The sequence below is a fragment of the Haliotis asinina genome, chromosome 2 (genome assembly GCF_037392515.1).
Source record: "Haliotis asinina isolate JCU_RB_2024 chromosome 2, JCU_Hal_asi_v2, whole genome shotgun sequence".
NCBI lineage: Eukaryota > Metazoa > Mollusca > Gastropoda > Lepetellida > Haliotidae > Haliotis > Haliotis asinina.
The window spans coordinates 58,226,612-58,244,559 of NC_090281.1; the positions used below are offsets into that span (position 1 = coordinate 58,226,612).

At 40.7% G+C, this 17,948-nt stretch overlaps 1 protein-coding gene across 4 annotated transcripts in view; it reads left to right on the plus strand.

Annotated features, from left to right (window-relative positions):
- Nucleotides 1-17,948, plus strand: part of LOC137273994 (protein furry-like) — an 83,895-nt gene that overhangs the window by 56,923 nt on the left and 9,024 nt on the right. For 3 of the 4 annotated variants that reach the window (XM_067806937.1, XM_067806938.1, XM_067806939.1), the window contains 22 exons: nucleotides 65-264; nucleotides 943-1,019; nucleotides 1,164-1,323; nucleotides 1,999-2,099; nucleotides 2,567-2,746; nucleotides 3,142-3,313; nucleotides 3,829-4,039; nucleotides 4,361-4,459; nucleotides 4,906-5,134; nucleotides 6,081-6,400; nucleotides 6,530-6,629; nucleotides 6,797-6,894; nucleotides 7,547-7,714; nucleotides 8,406-8,558; nucleotides 9,130-9,304; nucleotides 10,704-10,915; nucleotides 11,214-11,288; nucleotides 12,347-12,364; nucleotides 15,285-15,378; nucleotides 16,182-16,270; nucleotides 16,571-16,759; nucleotides 17,643-17,767. In XM_067806937.1, the coding sequence (XP_067663038.1) occupies nucleotides 65-264; nucleotides 943-1,019; nucleotides 1,164-1,323; nucleotides 1,999-2,099; nucleotides 2,567-2,746; nucleotides 3,142-3,313; nucleotides 3,829-4,039; nucleotides 4,361-4,459; nucleotides 4,906-5,134; nucleotides 6,081-6,400; nucleotides 6,530-6,629; nucleotides 6,797-6,894; nucleotides 7,547-7,714; nucleotides 8,406-8,558; nucleotides 9,130-9,304; nucleotides 10,704-10,915; nucleotides 11,214-11,288; nucleotides 12,347-12,364; nucleotides 15,285-15,378; nucleotides 16,182-16,270; nucleotides 16,571-16,759; nucleotides 17,643-17,767 (3,245 nt within the window). The remainder of the gene's footprint in view (nucleotides 1-64; nucleotides 265-942; nucleotides 1,020-1,163; nucleotides 1,324-1,998; nucleotides 2,100-2,566; nucleotides 2,747-3,141; nucleotides 3,314-3,828; nucleotides 4,040-4,360; nucleotides 4,460-4,905; nucleotides 5,135-6,080; nucleotides 6,401-6,529; nucleotides 6,630-6,796; nucleotides 6,895-7,546; nucleotides 7,715-8,405; nucleotides 8,559-9,129; nucleotides 9,305-10,703; nucleotides 10,916-11,213; nucleotides 11,289-12,346; nucleotides 12,365-15,284; nucleotides 15,379-16,181; nucleotides 16,271-16,570; nucleotides 16,760-17,642; nucleotides 17,768-17,948) is intronic. The other variant, XM_067806940.1, reaches the window with a different exon arrangement.

Below are 17,948 nucleotides of genomic sequence, written 5' to 3' on the forward strand. Positions count from 1 at the left end.
CAAGCCATGGACATATAGTGGATGTTTGGGATGCTATACATCCAGTGTTGTTGATTTATTTCAGACTGTAGAGACACTTAATATGAACATTGAGAGAACCCAGACCCCTCCATACTACCGCCTCTCCTCTCAGCGTAAAGTAGGTGGTGCCCCAAACACGACCGATGATGAGAAGCTGGTGTGTCAGACGACAGACTGTCAGCTGGAGAAGGGCGTTCTCCATACCAAGAGACACAGCACCAATGAGGATCTGCCAAGTGAAGCGTGAGTCTACAGTCTGCTTCCTGGGTCTTGCATTACAACTTGAAAGAGATGTGTGCAAATTCTGTTTGAACAGCTCGCTGAGCTTTGTTGTGCCCTGTGACATTTTGTCTGCTTAGTCCTTTGTTATTTTGGAACAGTTACATATGCACATGTAGTCACACTTCACAAAAGTTCTCCACAAACCCTCAGATATTCTTTTCATATTTCACATTGCATGTCTTAAAAAGCATTTTTATTTTCATGACCTTTTTTTTATAATAGAATGTGTTGAGGAATTTCTGTTATGCCTCACATGTTATGGACTCTCTATTTGTTAAGACTGACGTGGGAAAGATGAGTGAGTCAGTGAGCAAGTGAGCGAGTGACTTTAGTTTTACGCCACACCCAGCTGTATTCGAGCTGTATGGCGGTGGTCTATAAATAATCAAATCTGGACAAGACAATCCAGTGATCAGCAGCATGAGCATTGCCAGACGGAAATGGGAATGGTGACACATGTCAGCCAAGTCAGCGAGCCTATCCTGTTAGTCGCCTCATGTGACAAGCATAGTGGCTTTTTATGGCAAGCATGGGTTGCTGAGGCCTATTCTACCCCGGGCCTCCACGGGTCTGTGGGAAAGATGACCTTAGAGAAGTGTTGTTATTATGCGGTTGACATGTTTGTGTTTGTGTATGCAGGACTCCAAGAACTAATTCCTCAGCTTCCCTGAAGAGCGCTGCAAGTACTGCCTCCACAGCAGACACACTGCCACAGGGTATGTCATACAACTCTTCATTCATTTATTATAGACATCATGATATATGAAGTCCTATGCACAAAGGACTTTCTTGTAGGTCTGACAGTTTTTTATCTATTCTTACTTTAGGTTCTGAATTTAATGTCTGTACATTTACCGCAGAGGAGGAAGGACTGGGCCACACCCCTACAAGGTCCAGAGAGCGCTCCCAGAGCGAGTCCCCTGTCCCCTACCCTCTTCCCATGCCAGCGTATGGAGGATACTTTGCTCAACTTAATGAATTCCTGCCTGAAGACATCCAGCCTACCCCAGGCTTTCATAGGTGAGGGATCTGAAAGTATAGGTAAATGCGCTGAATGTTGACTATCAGGACCTTTGCAGGGCCCACTGTATTACAAGTCAGGGCGTACAGTGGAATCCAGTCGTATTCAGTGGCCAAGGTTGGAGTTACCTTGATACACTCTGGTGCTGATCCACAATGACATCTTAGCATTATGGTTATGATGAGGCATTACAGCAGCATGTGTTATACAGAGGAATTTGTATGTGTGTGAGCTTTGTGTTTCTCAGTCACTCTCTATTTACATGTACCTGCTACGTACCAGTAAGGATTTTTGTATGATTGGATGACCTTAAAGGTCAAGTTCACCTTGTCTAAACACATATTCCAAAGTACTTGTGTACACAGGACTTTGAAAATGTCTTACATTTGGTATATATGGCTTTGACAGAAAGGTGTATCATTCTTAAAAGTTAAGAATAACTTCCATGTAAGGTCAAGGTCACTAAGGGTCAGATTTTATTGAATGTAAGATTAATTTTAAGGGTTATGGAATCTAACAGACCACCAAACATATGTCATCATCTGGCAACTGTTTTGAAAAATGAACCACTGGGAGAGGTCAAATATGTGTGTGAACAATATGCGTGAGTTGAATCCAAGACAGCTGAATATTACTGACATGCTGAATGATGCATCCTGCCCTTTGTACAACAGGAGCAATCTTGCTGTGATGTTCCTGTCCGACCTGGTCCTGGATGGCCTGGAGATTGACTGGTCCCCTCATCTCCCTCTCATGCTGCACATCATCTTCCTAGGTCAGTTACATCAGTTATGAGTCACCCTCATGCAGGTCTCTCCAACAACCTTAGCCTACCTTCATATAGGCTTCAACCTTTTGCTGAAATTGATATTGGTCTATATTACAATCTTAGGCGAAGGTCCGGGGTAGAATTGGCCACGCTTGCCATAAAATGCGACTATGATTGTCGTAAGAGGCGACTAACGGGCGGTCAGGCTTGCTGACTCTGTTGACAGATACCACTGGTTCCCAGTTGTGCGGATCGATGCTCATGCTGTTGATCACTGGATTGTCTGGTCCAGACTCGATTATTTACAGACTGCTGCTATATAGCTGGAAAAGTGTGGCATAGAACTAGACTCCCTCACTCACTCAATCTTAGACCACCTCCTCATATAGGTCTCCATTCCTATCTTTAGGTCACCTCCTTATCAGTCTCGACACGAAGCTAATGATTAATGATAGTAAATATCACATGTCTAGGCCTGGACCACTCAAGGGCTCTGGTGTACGAACACTGCAAGAAACTGCTGCAGAATCTGTTGTTGCTGGCGTCGTCACAAGACCATCATGACATCTCCAGGGTGCTGCTGGGGTACCGCAGTAGCCAGGCGGATGCTGTCAAGGTTAACTCTGAGGACAGAGACTTGCCCCTCACATCAGGTGAGCTGTTGTCTTCTCAGGGTAACCATGGAATCATGGAGAAAGTGGGAAGGTGTGGTAGCCTAGTGGGTAAAGCATTAATTCGTAACACTGAAGATCTGTATTTGATTCCCCACATGGGTACAAGGTGTTCAGTCCATTTCTGGTGTCCCCCATTATGATGTTGCTTAAGAATTGTTGAAAATTTGCTAAAACAAGCTCACTCAATTAAGAACAGAGTATATGCCCAGAAGTCTCAAGCATTTACTAACATGAAGATCAGGTTGTCACAATGTGCATTGCAGTCAACCACTTGCTTCATCCTCCAGATTTGATTGTCTTCAGAATGAAACAGCGTTCACTCACATAGTCAGCAGGAACCAATGAATGTATGTTGATATATTTTCTGTTCTTAGAAACACCCACCCACATATCAAACAACACCTTGCTGTCCATCGGCAAGTCCACCTTCAGCATCGACAGCAGTGCCACCATCACCCCCGACACCATGAGCAACCTCACTGACCCAGACTCACTGAGCTCAGTGGAGGAGGTTATCAAGGCGATACTGAACTTCATGGAGGCCAGGTAAGAATATGTGTAGATGTGAGTAATGATGAGAAATAGATAGAAGTATGTGCAGTCATTGAGAAACAGAGGTATGTTGTACTGAATAATGATGAGAAGTAGGTGAAAGTACGTACCTTCTCTTTGTTGTAGCCATTAAGGAACAACATGCACTGAAGCCTTGTTAATCCAACCTCCGTTTATCCAACAGTGGGCTTGATCGAGGGCTTCTGTTGGTAACAAATGGAATAAACATAACTTAGTTTCATTTATTTAATCCGACATTCTTGTTAATCTGACAATTTGCTGTGCAATGGATGATGTCGGATTAATGAGACTTGACTGTATACAGAAAAGTTAATACAAAGTATGTAGATATTTCAAGAACTGTATTTCAAATACATTTTCTAAAATTGGGTTGAGGATTCCCTTAGTAGATTTTACTCAGTGTCCAGTGACCATTAATAGTCTGCTTGTATGTCTAAGAGTGGGATATAAATAGACTGGAGGTTACAGGTGGTTGTGGTGTGTTGTAGGAAGTGCAAGTCATTGTGGAGTTGTGAAGACATCACACCCAAGACACTCAATACCCAGAGCTCTTCCTTGCTGGAATACTTTCTCAAATGTGTTGTCAAGTCCTTCAAGGAGCTATCTCCCTTGGCCCTGGTTGAGCAGCGTTGGTCACAGACAGCTCTTCAGCTTGCCCTCTCCTGCTCTTCCCGGCATTATGCGGGCCGCTCATTCCAGGTGAGTGACAGATGGACAGACAGACAGACAGATGGACAGACAGACAGACCTATTTATGTTCTTATAACTTGTCACGCAAAGTGTGTCTTGAGATTTTCACTAAAAATAGCTGAAATATTGCTCAAGTGGCTTAAAGCAACATTTGCTTAGTCACTTTCATGTCTGTTACTGCTTCATATTTACTCTGTTTTGAGGTGTTTAGTGCAAAATTCTTCCAAATATGTAGCTAAAAGAATTTTTTAACAGGAATTTGTTGTAATAATATTTTTTTAAGACTTGTGGAGTGGATCTAAATGATACGTCTTTGTATGTCTTTTTCAGATACTTCGAGCTCTTAGAATCCGTCCATCTACACAGATGTTGTCCGATATTCTGTCTCGACTGGTAGAGACTGTGGCAGAACAAGGAGATGATATGCAGGTGAGACACAGACGAGCAGACTGCATCAGACAGAATTTTTACACAGGGCAATCACTTATTATGTCATGTAACTCTTAAACCCATAGGGAACACAAACCATGCAATGAGAACTCTGCTGATCTGGATGATTACTGATGGACACACTCACAGAGAGTGCAGGCTGCTTAACTAAACAAGAGGAGTCTATCCTGTGACATTATGAGACAAATTAAATCTGACTCAACTACAGCCCTTTGGGACTGGACATGTTTGTGTTAACTGATCTTTTTGCCTAATACGAATAATTCTGAAATGCCAGAATGTGTAAAGTCTTGATGAGTGGAGCTGGTACTGTCTACATTCTGTCTACTGCTGTAAGTCAGTAGTTTTTGTATGCGTTAATATGTCTATGTGTTGTTGTCTCTGTGTCACCGGTACACCAACATTAAAACATTGTTTGCTTCCAGGGCTATGTGACAGAAATAATGCTGACCCTTGAAGCAGCTATTGATAACCTTGACCTTGAATTCCGGCCAATCGACTTCATGAAAGAGCTGTTCATGTCAACGCCCAATCTTGCCAAAGACTCAGATGGTCGTCGTGGAGCTATGACAGCCCCTAAACAGTCACTGCCCCACCATGCCCGTAGCACCAGCTACTCCGTGTCCGTCATCATACAGAGGGCTCATGCTGCCAGTTAGTGTCTTGTGTAGTTTACTTCATTATTTTGAGACCGCTGCCATATAGCTGGAATATTGTTTAGTGCTGCTGTAAACAGCAAATCAGGACTACAGACAGCAAGATGCTGTTGTTGCCCCAATAATGTAGTCACTTGCTCATAATATCAATCTCATGTTTTGTAATATCCAGACAGGTTGCTGTCATATTGCATGGGTGGCCCATTGATCTAAGGTGGGGCAACTGACAGTACAGAGTTTAGTCCCATAGGCATGCCAGAACCCTTTGATCATGATTAGTCACCTAACACATGAACTACATGAGTTATCTCCCTTGCAACACTTCTTGCATGTGTCGCAGTTTGTCTTTTTGCAAGGTGTCAGAGCTAATATTGTTTAGTCTTAAGGGCAGCTTTGCAAAAATCATTGATAATTGGTTGTTTTTATAGGTATAAAATGCTGTAATTGAGTAAATCAGAATTCCACTTCTTGGTCTGATTTTTAGTCTATGTTTGTCAACTCTATAGCCATACTTGTATGTCAAAGCTGTAAACATCTGGTTCCTGAAACACTTCAAACTGTCTTAACACATAAGGCTGACAAGCTATGATCACTGATTACTGTGAAGGGGCAGTGGGGTAGCCTAGTGCTGCTTCTCACACTGAAGGATCAGGTTCGATTCCCAACATGGGCACAATATGTGAAGCGCATTCCTAGTGTCCGCTGTCTTGATATTGCTGGAATATTGCGAAAAGTGGCATAAAGCAAAGCTCACTCACTGTTCACTGTGACTAGCGCAGTAGGTTAGTTGGCAAGTTTTGATGTGTTCACCATCCCAGTAATGACCTATACCCAGACTTATATGATTTGTGAGGTCATCCACTCTTTTTATTGCTTCAGTTTTGTTCAAAGAAGCTAGAAAACTATGTTCTTTCATCTTGTTGATTGCTTAAATATTTTCATAGATGACACCCGTAACAGAGCAAGCACTGAAATTGACCATCGTCGGACAAATCTGGGCCGATCTCGCAGTGCTCAGTCTCTGAAGAACTTGGACCAGAATGGAACGGAGGATAAGCAGACCCTGGTTACACAGATGTTCTGGATCGCTGTGTCACTGCTAGAGTCGGACTACGAGTATGAGTTCCTTCTGGCAGTGAGACTCCTTGACAAGATCCTGTGTCACCTGCAGCCCGAGAACCCGGAGTGGAAGGAGAAGCTGGACAAGATGCAGCAACAGATCAAGTGGCCCAACTTCCCAGGGCTGCAGACTCTCCTGTTGAAGGTGAGTACAGCCAATCTCAGATCAAGTAGTCTGAAGTCCCTGGACTGCAGATTCTCCTGTTGAAGGTAAGACTAGTCTGCCTCAGATCATTACAGTTTGTAGTAAGTAACACTGACCTTTTGTCTCCAGGGCTGCACATCTCCAGTAACTGCTGAGGCCACCTGGTCCCTGCTGTCCAAGATCATCTTGTGTATCAAAGCACCTGTCATTGATCCCTCTGGAAAATGGGGTTTGTTTGCTTTAATTCCTTCTCCTTAAGATCAAAACTTAAGCCATTTCCTTGTTTTATCAGAACACTTTCATTTTCAATTTTTCCACAAGAATGTGTCTGTGGGATTTTGCTTTGCCACAGTCAGTGTGAGAAATATTTCTTGAAACTATATTGTGTATGTGCAGGGTTCCCTATGAACATTATTGCCATGCTGCCGTACCTGGTTGCCAACTACAAGAACCCCAACCAGACCTGTCGTGAAGCGTCTGACCATATCGCACAGGTCAGTCTCTTTCATTTCTTGTACCTGTTCCAGTGTCAAGTCTCAATAGTATGTCATGATACTGTGACTTGACATAGATATTACAACACTGATGTTTTATTGTATGACTGATATTGTATCCTCGTTCACATGTGGTAGTGATTGTTGCTCAATATGTTGATCACTGGATTGTCTTGTCCAGACGACTTGTTTTCATGGCTGCAGTCTCAGTGATAGACTATTGCAAAGTGTGTGGTTCTGTTACTAACAAATGAGGGCGGCAGGTAGCCTAGTGGTTGAAGTGTTCGCATGTTACTCCGAAGTTCAAAGATCAATTCCCCACATGGGTCCAATGTGTGAAACCCATTTGTGGTGTCTGCATATTTTGCTAGAATATTGCTATATAACTACACTAACAAATGAAAGAAGTACTCTGCAAGTATCCCTGGTCAGTCAGACAGGTTTGTCCATGGCTAGCGACAGAGTAGATTAGACCATAGAGACATGCCTAGGAGCAATGTATACAAATACTGCTGTTACAGAGATATTCCATAGTGTTTTAACAGAGACACTTCTAATGACAGTCAGGATGTTTGTAGAAGCTTTTGTGTCATGTTAAGATTTTGTACATATTGTTCAACATAAGCGTCACAGGATACTGTTTGTGTGTCAGATGTGCACCCAGCAAACAGACCGACTGTCCAACCTGGCCACTGTGATGTCCTTGTACAGCCGGGGCACCTTTGGCAAGGACAGCCTCCAATGGACCAAGTGTGTGGTCAAGTACCTGCTGGATGTCAACTCCTTCGCTGCTGTCAGCATGCTCACCTTTCTTGTAGAGGTCAGTCAGACTTTACTTGTTAGTACAGTTAATGGTCATGTGTCTTGTTTATGATGTGTTTTGTAATGTCAAAGTTTTTGACTTGACTTGAATTTCATTAGAGCAGATTTGCATACATTCATCTATAGGTGGTGATGAAAGTTTGACAAGTTATGAGGTTCATGTTTGATGTGTTGCAAGTATTTGTTGTCCCCCACAGCAATGTGGAACAGGGATTATGTATTCAGCAGTGTACGTACGTACATACATAGGTCCCGATGTCTCGTGCACTGTCTTCAGATTTGGTGACAACCTACATTGGGGTCTTATACACAGACACCGATTGATTTGGATAACCTTGACCTCATTTTCCAGGTCACCATGACTACTTTTCAAACTGATGTTAACAAAGACTCAGAGAAGTGACTTCGGCTAAAAACTACATCACACAAAACATATTTTTCTATGTCAAATAGATAAAAACTAGTAAATATATTATATTTCAATCTTTAGTTTCATGGAACATAGCCATGTTCGTGGCAAACACTTGTTTTATATATTTTTCAAACTTTTGATGTCTGACATGTTTCGGGTGGTTGATGTTTGACATGTCTTGAATGATTAATGTTATGTGTTTGAAATGATGCTGTTGGTTGATGTTCATGTTAGGTAAGTTGCAGGTGATTAGTGTTTGATGTTTGACATGTTGCAGGTACTGGAAAAAGGTCCTCCCGCCAACCAGCCTGGTGTATTGCAGATATTGCACTGTATGACTCACTACGTTGACATCAACTCCACACACAGCTCAGCACACAACTCCGTCCTCAACACTGAGGTCTTCCACACTGCCACCAAATACATTCAGGTCAGTGTGGCTTCAGCTGTCCACATGTGGAGGGGGTTCAGTTAACCAGGGTTTATGTCTTGTCCTCAGTCCTCTGACTGAGGATGTTAGATGGCTGACTTTGTGTGCTGATGATTGTGTGCTTGACTCAGAGTAAGGGTTCAGATGGGATCCCAAGCAAACATTATAGAAACTGTATTTTACTGAGAAAGTGTTATTCCAAATATATTGTTACATTTGGTTTATTTCTAAATCTGTATGTCATTTTGTATTCATTGTCTGCTGTTATATTTATCAATTTTGTTTCTCCAGATGACCTGTGTTGTGATGATCTGATCACACAATGCCATTTAGGAAGTGGTCAAATGTAATATATATATATATATCTACACATGTAAAGTACAGATTCAAGTACTTTTGTTGGGTTGAGTCCCATCCTGGTTTCGAACAAACACCCATAGAGTCAGGCATCTAAACACCAGCACACAAAGTCACCCTCTCAGCCACTGCAGCTACCAATAGTTTTATCCAAAATATATGATGGTATGTGTTGTACTGACGTAAACTTTGTTAATCCATTCCATTTATTCAGAGTGTCCATTGGAAAGAGGCTCTGAAGATCCTGAAGCTTGCAGTAACCAGGTCATCCACCCTGGCCGCTGCCCCACCCTCCCTCAGCTTCTCAGTGAGCTCCGAGCTCAGCATGTACTCCCACACCTCCTTTGCTGAGGCAGAGATATACACCAAGATTCATAAGGAGCTGCCAGGTAATCTGCAGGAACATTACAGTGGCTGGATTTATGACATTGTGTTCTTGGTCTCGATACCTAACCTTCTTTCTTCATCTTATCAATATCAATATGATTTTTAGATTTTGCATAATGCATTTGCTCTGCTTCCAAAGATGTTCTCTTGCCAACTTCTAGACCAATTTACTGGTCAATACACTAGTGTATGTTACAGCACTGTAGAAGTAATTGATGTTTGCACTAAGATTGTTCGTTATAACCAGGTTGTGTTAACTACATTTCCTGGCAGTGTTCACGAATGGTGTGCCAAAGTAACAGGACATTGGGTCCTGTAAGTTTCAGATGTCTGTCTGACAACCTGAAAATTCACATGACCCATAGAACAAAATTAGGCACACATTTCAGATTTAACATTTCTTGTAAGTGACATTTTATAAGTGGCTGGTTGGTGCCTTTTATCTGACCTTTGGCAAATCTGCCAGATTTGTCAGAGGGTCGGACTCTTTTCATGAACACTGTCTTTTTCCTGAAACTGGATTAGATACTTGTAAAATTTGGCAGCAGATATGAAGCAGAAGGAAATGTTAGTTCTTTAGTGATGGTGTTAACATGCTTGTAACTGCCATTATCCGGACCATTCCCCTCAGTGTAAGAAGACTGGTAGGAGGACATCATCCAAGAGAACACTACAATCAGTTACCTACTGGGTCACACAGAAAGCTTACAGTGAGCTTGATGTTACCTTTGAAGGGCTGCAGTGATTCAGTTCAATTCATTGAATATCGAATCGGAAACCCTTGTTTCAATTTTCGATAATTATTATCACTATTTCAAACATGTATTTGATTTTGTATTTGAATTATTTCCACACAGCTAGAACAAAATTTTTGACTCCAGCTTGAGAAGTTTCAAGCTCTGAAATAAGGTGAAATGTTGTTGGTTGATGCTCTACTATTATCCATTGAGAATTGTTGTCAGGAGATATTAGTATAACAAGGGGTTTCTGAAAGGGAAGGATGAATGCACCAGAATCATCAAAATGTGCATCCAGTGAATTTAACACTAAGAAAGCCGACTCTGAGAGTTAAATGAAATCCAATACTTTTACTTGTGTGAAGAATCAAATCAAAAATGATCGAAACAAGTGTCCAATATAAAAAAAGGAATCAAATCAAGGTCTAGGTGAATCTTAACAGTCCAACTTCTTAGCTATTCAAGCAGTCTTTTACACAGGTGTGTGGTGTTTTGAGTTATTCCCTTCAGGTGTTGGTATGTATTGTTCAGTAGTTTGATTTGTAATGTAATGCTGTTGAGTTGAGAATTGTACCCATGCTCAAGGACTTTAATGTGTTTAGTATGGACTACCTACTTCAAGCAACTTGATATACCAGGAGTGGTATTGTATATTGTTCTGTAGGTCGCACTCTGGATTTCTCTGTTGACTTGTCCAAGACTCCCATCATCGGCAGGAAGTTTTTTGTCAGTGACCAGTCCTCGGCCAGCACTGCTGCTGCTGCTAGTGGTGGTGGTGGTGGTCCTGTACAAAGCAGCTCGGGTGTGTCATTGTCAAGGAAACCATCCAACAACCAGGACATTGACTCTGTGTGGCGCAGACCTCAAGCTTCTCAGGTCAGTCACTGAACAAGGTCAAGGTCATTCTAACACGACATCATCCACATCAGCTTCTATACAAGTGGTGTCAATGTGGCATATGCATGAACAAATTAATATTCTCTTGTTTTTAGGAGACAAATCTGAGGGAACAAATAGGTATTTGACAGTTGATATTTATCATTTAAGATGCAACTTAGAAATATCTGCTTTGATGTAGATTGCTAACATATCACTAATGATGACTAGTTTCACTAGAATTCACTTTTATATTGTTTAGGTTGTTTTCACATTTTATGCTATTTTTGTGTTTTAGGCTCGAACTCGAGAGCGCCTTGTGAACCTCCTCACCTGTTTTGGCCCACGTGTTGGGCTACTCAAGAGCCCATCAGTAAGTTGGCAGTGTTTCCTTGTGTGTGTGTGTGTGTGTGTTTGTTCATGCAGAGTGTCTGGTGTAACTGGAATCTTTTGGAACTTTTTTTTTTAATGCACAAGCAGATATTTGTATTGGAGAAGTTTATATTACGACTTCTACATTTTTCTGTTCTATTTTTTAACAACGTGATATTTAGGAACTGCATGCATTTGATTCTTTCCAGCAAGCAGTGTCATGTGTTGGACTAGGAAGTGTCATGTGTTGGGTAGTTTCTGACAGATGAGGTTTTGTATTACATCCTGGGATTGAGTGCCAAGCTTCAGCAAACTGCACTTAGAAGTCTTGGCTGAGACCTTTATCAGATTACAGCATTCCTTTTAAGTTAGCTGATTATGACTTAGTGCATGCTGAAGTCAAGCAGTGCTTACCTTGAGAATGTTGTGCTTGTTGTGTGTTTGCATTGGTGAGTCTAATTGTCTGTGTGAGTGAGTTATTCTAGTGATTTCCTCAGGTGCTTTTAGTAGGCTGCAGCACTTACCCATTTCATATAGGGCCCTGCCCTGTGTATTACAATAATTGGTATTAACACTTTTTTGATTTTCAGTTTCTCTTTCATGTTTAAGTTAAGTGAAACAACCTTGCTCTCTTAGTCTTTAAGAAGCATATGTGTGAAGAACTTCACACAATACATGAAAATCGGGCATTACAGGGTACCTCTTTTGAAATTCTGTTGCCCATCCATTTTGGGATAATAAGGAAAACATTAGTTTGAGTGCGTGTGTGCATGTGTGTGTTTGTGTGCGTGCTTTCACTGTGTCGCCCTGCCCTTTTTTGATCCTTAGGGAAACGTTAGTTTCAGTGTGTGTGCATGCATGCATGTTTGCACTATGTGTGTGCTGTGTCTGCGTGCGCGCATGTAAGATACTGCCCCTAAGTAGCTGAGAAAGTGCTGGTCAAAATGCCAGCGCTTCCTATTCCCTTGCCCACTCCACCTGTGTATATTGTGGCATATGTCATGCTTACATGAGAGATTGACAAACATTAACATCACTTCATTTTGTCCGGATGTTTAGGACACTGTAATCAATAAGGTAAGACATCGACTCAGACGTTGACATCCACCAGCATCTTTCTACATCAGTTATGTCATGCCCTCCTCTGTTGAGTTGCTTGTGTCTCACAGCCCCCACTTTTCTCCTACCATGCCTCCTGTGACTGTGATAGCAACTGATATTGCCTGGGTGCTGCTGTACAAAGCAATCATAGGGTGATTGTAACTCCCATAGACTTAAAGTAGTCTTAGTGCTAAGGCTGCTTTGTACAACTGGACTCGGGACACCTCCACAGTAAATGTCTAGCTTATTTTCATGTAGGAAGGTTCATTTGGATCACATGGTTAAAAGAATAGTAATCGGTACAATTTTTGTAAATGATAATGTCACTTTGCACTTGTTTTGATTTTAGTTTAGGGACAAATTATATCCACAAAATAAATAATTATTTATTATTATTGAGATATGATAGAGCGTGTGAAAAGTAACCAGGTAATGAGTTTTCAAACCATGCCTTTATCTGACAGATTTGCAACCTTGAAAACTGCCCTTGTTTGGTGACCTTAAGGGTTGAGGTTGTCAGATTTTGGACAGAAACTAGCATAACATTGGAATTGAGAGGGCTGTTTCTTCAAACTCATGTATGATATTTGTCATAGGATTGAATCACAGACAAGTAGAATTATTTTTTCTGTTGGAACAATTTCTCCATGATAGCCAGGAGAAAGTAGTTAAGTGTTTAAAGCAGCACTGTTCGTGAGATCAGTCCAGGCTAGGTTCAGTCACAGGAAGCGTCAGGTGTGTGTTTCAGTGGCATGTTTCGGTGGCTGCACATATTGATGATTCTGTTGCATTCATCCTTCCCTTCCAGAGACCCCTAGTTATACTGAATGATGCACAGGAGCTGCATCATGGATCTTTCCTCTCTTGTCTCAATCCCAACATCCCCATTCAGAGACATGCCATTGGTCTGACTTGGTCATAGGAGGGCATTATGATTTATATTGCCTGTTTTCCCCATATATGACACCTGAGTCTTGTGGGATGGGTGTGGGTTTTTTTTCAGGAATTTCAATCCTCCTATATGAACCACATCCTTGATATTTCCAGTGTATACGTTCCAATACATCTCCACTACACATCTCCACTATACCCTGGATGCATCTATGGCCCTATAATTTTATTACCTCCCTTTGCTGGCTCTGCATTCTCACAGTAGCCAATCAGCTAAGCAACTGTTACAACCAAGCTTGCCAGTGTCAACAAAGATATAGCGGTCACAACTGCGAAGCTTTGTTTGAGCAGAGGCTGGGTTAAATCTGAGCAAGAACTTGTTCTATTTCTTTCTGAGAACATATGCTTCGTTTGTGTTGCCAAGTTTAATCAGTTGGATAACTTAAGAAGCAAACATGAGTTGTGATTGGTATGCTCAACTTCCCAGCATAGACACCTGATTGGATAAAAAGCCAGTCAAGGGAGGTAATAAAATAGGGCCAAGCCATAGATGCATCCAGGATATAGTGGAGATTTATCGGAATGTAGGGTATCCAGGGTATTGTGGAGATTTATCGATATGTAGGGTATCCAGGGTATTGTGGAGATTTATCGGAATGTAGGGTATCCAGGATATGGTGGAGATTTATCAGAATGCAGGGTATCCAGGGTATTGTGGAGATTTATCGGAATGTAGGGTATCCAGGATATGGTGGAGATTTATCGGAATGCAGGGTATCCAGGGTATTGTGGAGATTTATCGGAATGTAGGGTATCCAGGATATGGTGGAGATTTATCGGAATGCAGGGTATCCAGGGTATTGTGGAGATTTATCACAATTTATGCCTTGGAGATTTCAAGGATGTATCAAGCATGGAATATGGAACTCTGCATCACCAGATAACTAATTTTGTTTACATGACGAGAGATATAGGGCAGTGCTTAATGATAAATGTGTTTGTTTGCTTGTTAGTTCTGCTTTATGTTCAGTTAGTATTGCTTATATCTCATTTTGATGTTGATGATGTGACAGAAATTTAATTAAATACAGTGATGTGGCATACTTGTCCTCATATTTCAATTTCTACCCTTGTTTTTGTCAAAGATTTTTATATATTTATGGCATACTTCATAATTTCAATGATTATAATGGAAAAAGAACTGTTTCACTTGTGCGTCTTGTGCAAATACAAGTCTTTAAGAGACATTTCTCATCATGTACTGCCAAACTGATGATATTTACACTGATAGGACTTTCATTCGTTTGGTACCAGGTCAATTTCTGATGAATTACTAAAGTGGCAATCCAAACCGTTATGCAGTACAGGCAAAAGTTGTCGCTCTTGCATCAGGTCCACTTCCTTGCATTTTGGTTGTACCAACAATTAAGCTGTCAAGAAAGTATGGCTGGAATAACCACAACACTGATCGGCAGTTTACATACACTAAAGCTTACTTTGACAGAGGTTGTGAAAATTTTGTCAAAAAAATAGAGGGTTAATAAATTTTTAGGGATAATGCTTTAAAAGACTTATTAAATTAGTTTATGCATCCTTATATAGTGTGATAGTAATTTCAGCACATTTATACAGCAGTGTAATTTTATGTGATTGTGTTCATTGTCAACACAAGTACTTGTAGTCTTAGCAATATTGATAGCATTATTCTTATTCAGTGAATCTCATGTATGCGTAAGTTTAAGCAATAAACTGATAGTAATTCTTTTGTGGAAAACTGGGTTGAAAATTGGGTTAAGGACTGATAGAATATGTTGTCATTGTAATCTTGTAAAATGAAACTGCAAGGACATTACTGTTGCCACTTTCCACAACTGTAGTAGTATGACTGTTGTAAGCTGTATTTGGATTATCACAGTCATACAAATAATTACTTTATTAAGAAACAATGTGAAGAGGGATGACTGAGATGTGACTGAGGTTAACCCTGACCTTACATTTACTTCAGGTCATATTCAGCCAATCAAGTGACACGCTGGACCACCAACATAGTGTGGCTTCTAGTGGGGAGGAAGCCTCCTTGCCTGAAGCCCCCTCAACCAGTAAGTCGGATGATACAGTGTATGCAGAATGCATTTTTCTTGTGTGCTGTTGTAGTAACATAACAACGTATGGTATGGATTTAGAACTTTTTTTATCATTTACTACACAATGTTTCTGGACTAGAAGATGTATATCCAATCAGTGTGTATCTTTTTGGTTGTATAAACACTCTGCACATACCAGCTCTATACCAATCTGTTGCATAGAAACATCACTTTATCTCCTTGATCTCTGTACATCTCATTCTATAATTCAGGCCTCCTGTATGTGCTATATCTTGTTTCCATATTCTCTCATTCACCTGATGAATGTGAAAGAAATGGCCCAGAAACTTTGTGGTGTAAACAATAAAAAAATTGATGTGACTCCACATATTATGTTGTGTTACCTTCCAACTTCTAAATGCCCATGAAAAAACTGCTTTTGTAGTATTTTGTTGAATTGTGTTTTCTGACTTAAAAAGATGAGCATGACTTCTTTGATAAGCATTCTAGAAGTTTAGTATATGAAGAATGAGGACTATCTTGGATTTACAATTTCTTTATTCTGTATAGGTGATGTTTCGACATAGATTCTAATGTCATTGCTTCTGTGAAACCTTTTTAATGAAATAATTTGAATTCAGATTCTTGTATTGGTTTTATTTCATAAAAAATATCTGAGTAATGACACTATAAATCTAACTGTTACTGTGGTCAGTAATATATAGAGGTGTGACTTGTGATGCTGTATAGCTTGAAATAAGTCATGCATGATACGCATACACATGAAGACTGTCAGCCATGTTGTATCTGTTTTGCAGACAATGTGTTGGATGACAGTAGTGGCAATGAGTTGATGGTCACGTTCAAGGGATTCGACTTCCTGGACAATGAATTGGAGGAGTCTGAGGTGAGTGGGGAATCTGCACAAAGTTGAAATTTCCTAATTAATCATTCTTAATAACATTGCCTTCATTCCTTTTTGGAATAGGAATGCCGATGACCGCCTGTTGTAATATCAGAATTGAAATGTTTGGTTTAAAAATTGTGCAGATTGTTTTATAAGGATATTAGTTCAGTTTCATACATTTCTGTATTCATACTGTAAAGAGTCTTTTGGCTGTAGCACCACAACTTTCTGTGACTCTCATTGGAGTGCCATTTAATAAAAATAATCAGTGTTATTTCATTGATGATTTTTTTTTCCTAGAACGAGGATTTCTTCTCCCAAATTGGTGACAGGCGTCATTCCCTGAACCTCCAAGACTCGCCAACGACAGTACGTCCCCACTTCGGCAGTGTGCCAGATCTGAAGCTGATTGGTTCCCCAAGCCTGACAGAGATTAACATCTCTCCCAGCGAGAGCCTCAGTGTCAAGGAAACACTCTCTGAGGATGAGGTGAGTCTCTGGGAGACAGACACATACTCTTTTACCATACTGACATGCAACTGTCTCTGACCATGACTCATATATCGTTGGATAACAGATTCCGGACATCTTACATGCTTACACGCACTATAATGAAGTGTGATGCATTATAGACGTTATAAATACTTGGATGAATGCCAGTTTTTAAGATAGAGTTGTCTGTAATGAATTTTCGGAACAATGGGAAACTAATGAATGTTTCTTGAGGTACCTAAAATCCATAATATTACAATACATTAGTTTAGTTAAGTATGGTACAAGCACAGGCTTAATAGGGACTATCTGTGTCTACATGTGGTAATGTAAATGAAGAGCTGTAGTAATGCGTTCAGTATTTGACTGCTTCTTTGGTATAGTGCTTAGAGCATCTGGCCAGAGAGCAAAAGTTCACAGGTTCAATCCCTGGCCATGTCACACCAAAAGATGTTAAAATATGGTACATGTTGGTCCATGCCAGGTGCTTGGCAGTAATGGGTACAACAGGAACTGTTGTGCCCAGAGGCAGTAAAATGTCTGAGTGGGGTATTCCTGCTTAGCTGCAACATAGGAGCGAAATATTGTCAAGCATGACGTTAATCCCCATTTCACCTCACCATTCTGTATTGAGATCCCAAATAAGAAATACCCATCAATACAAATATCAAAATGTATCCCTTACAAATGATTTTAATATTTGTAAGTACTCTGGTACAATGTCATGAAGATCACATAAAGGATTTGATGTCATGAATTCAGCTACTTAAGTAGTTATTAGATTAAAGTAGTCACTGCCCATCCCATCAGTTTGTGTTGATATGTCACAGTACATGAGTTTTGTGGAAGATGTTCACATGTATTGTTTTCCCTCCCGCAGTCGGAGAGTTCAGCAATGGATGACAATGACGACATCCCCCAGGACCTGCCAGCTTCTGAATCAATCGTTGTGACTAACCCCAAGTTGGAGAGACGACGCAGGTCAAGCCCTCTCACAGCATCCACGTAGGTGTCAACACTTAGTTGTACATTAGTTGTGTACCAGTCTATTTTTGTGACCTAGAGCTTATTTTCCACGTCACCTTGATACTTGGACTACTATTCAAACTCTTGTTAAAGGGATATTTTATAAATTGTTGTGCCCAATTCCTTCAAATTTGATGGCTGCCTTCCTTTAGGGGATTAC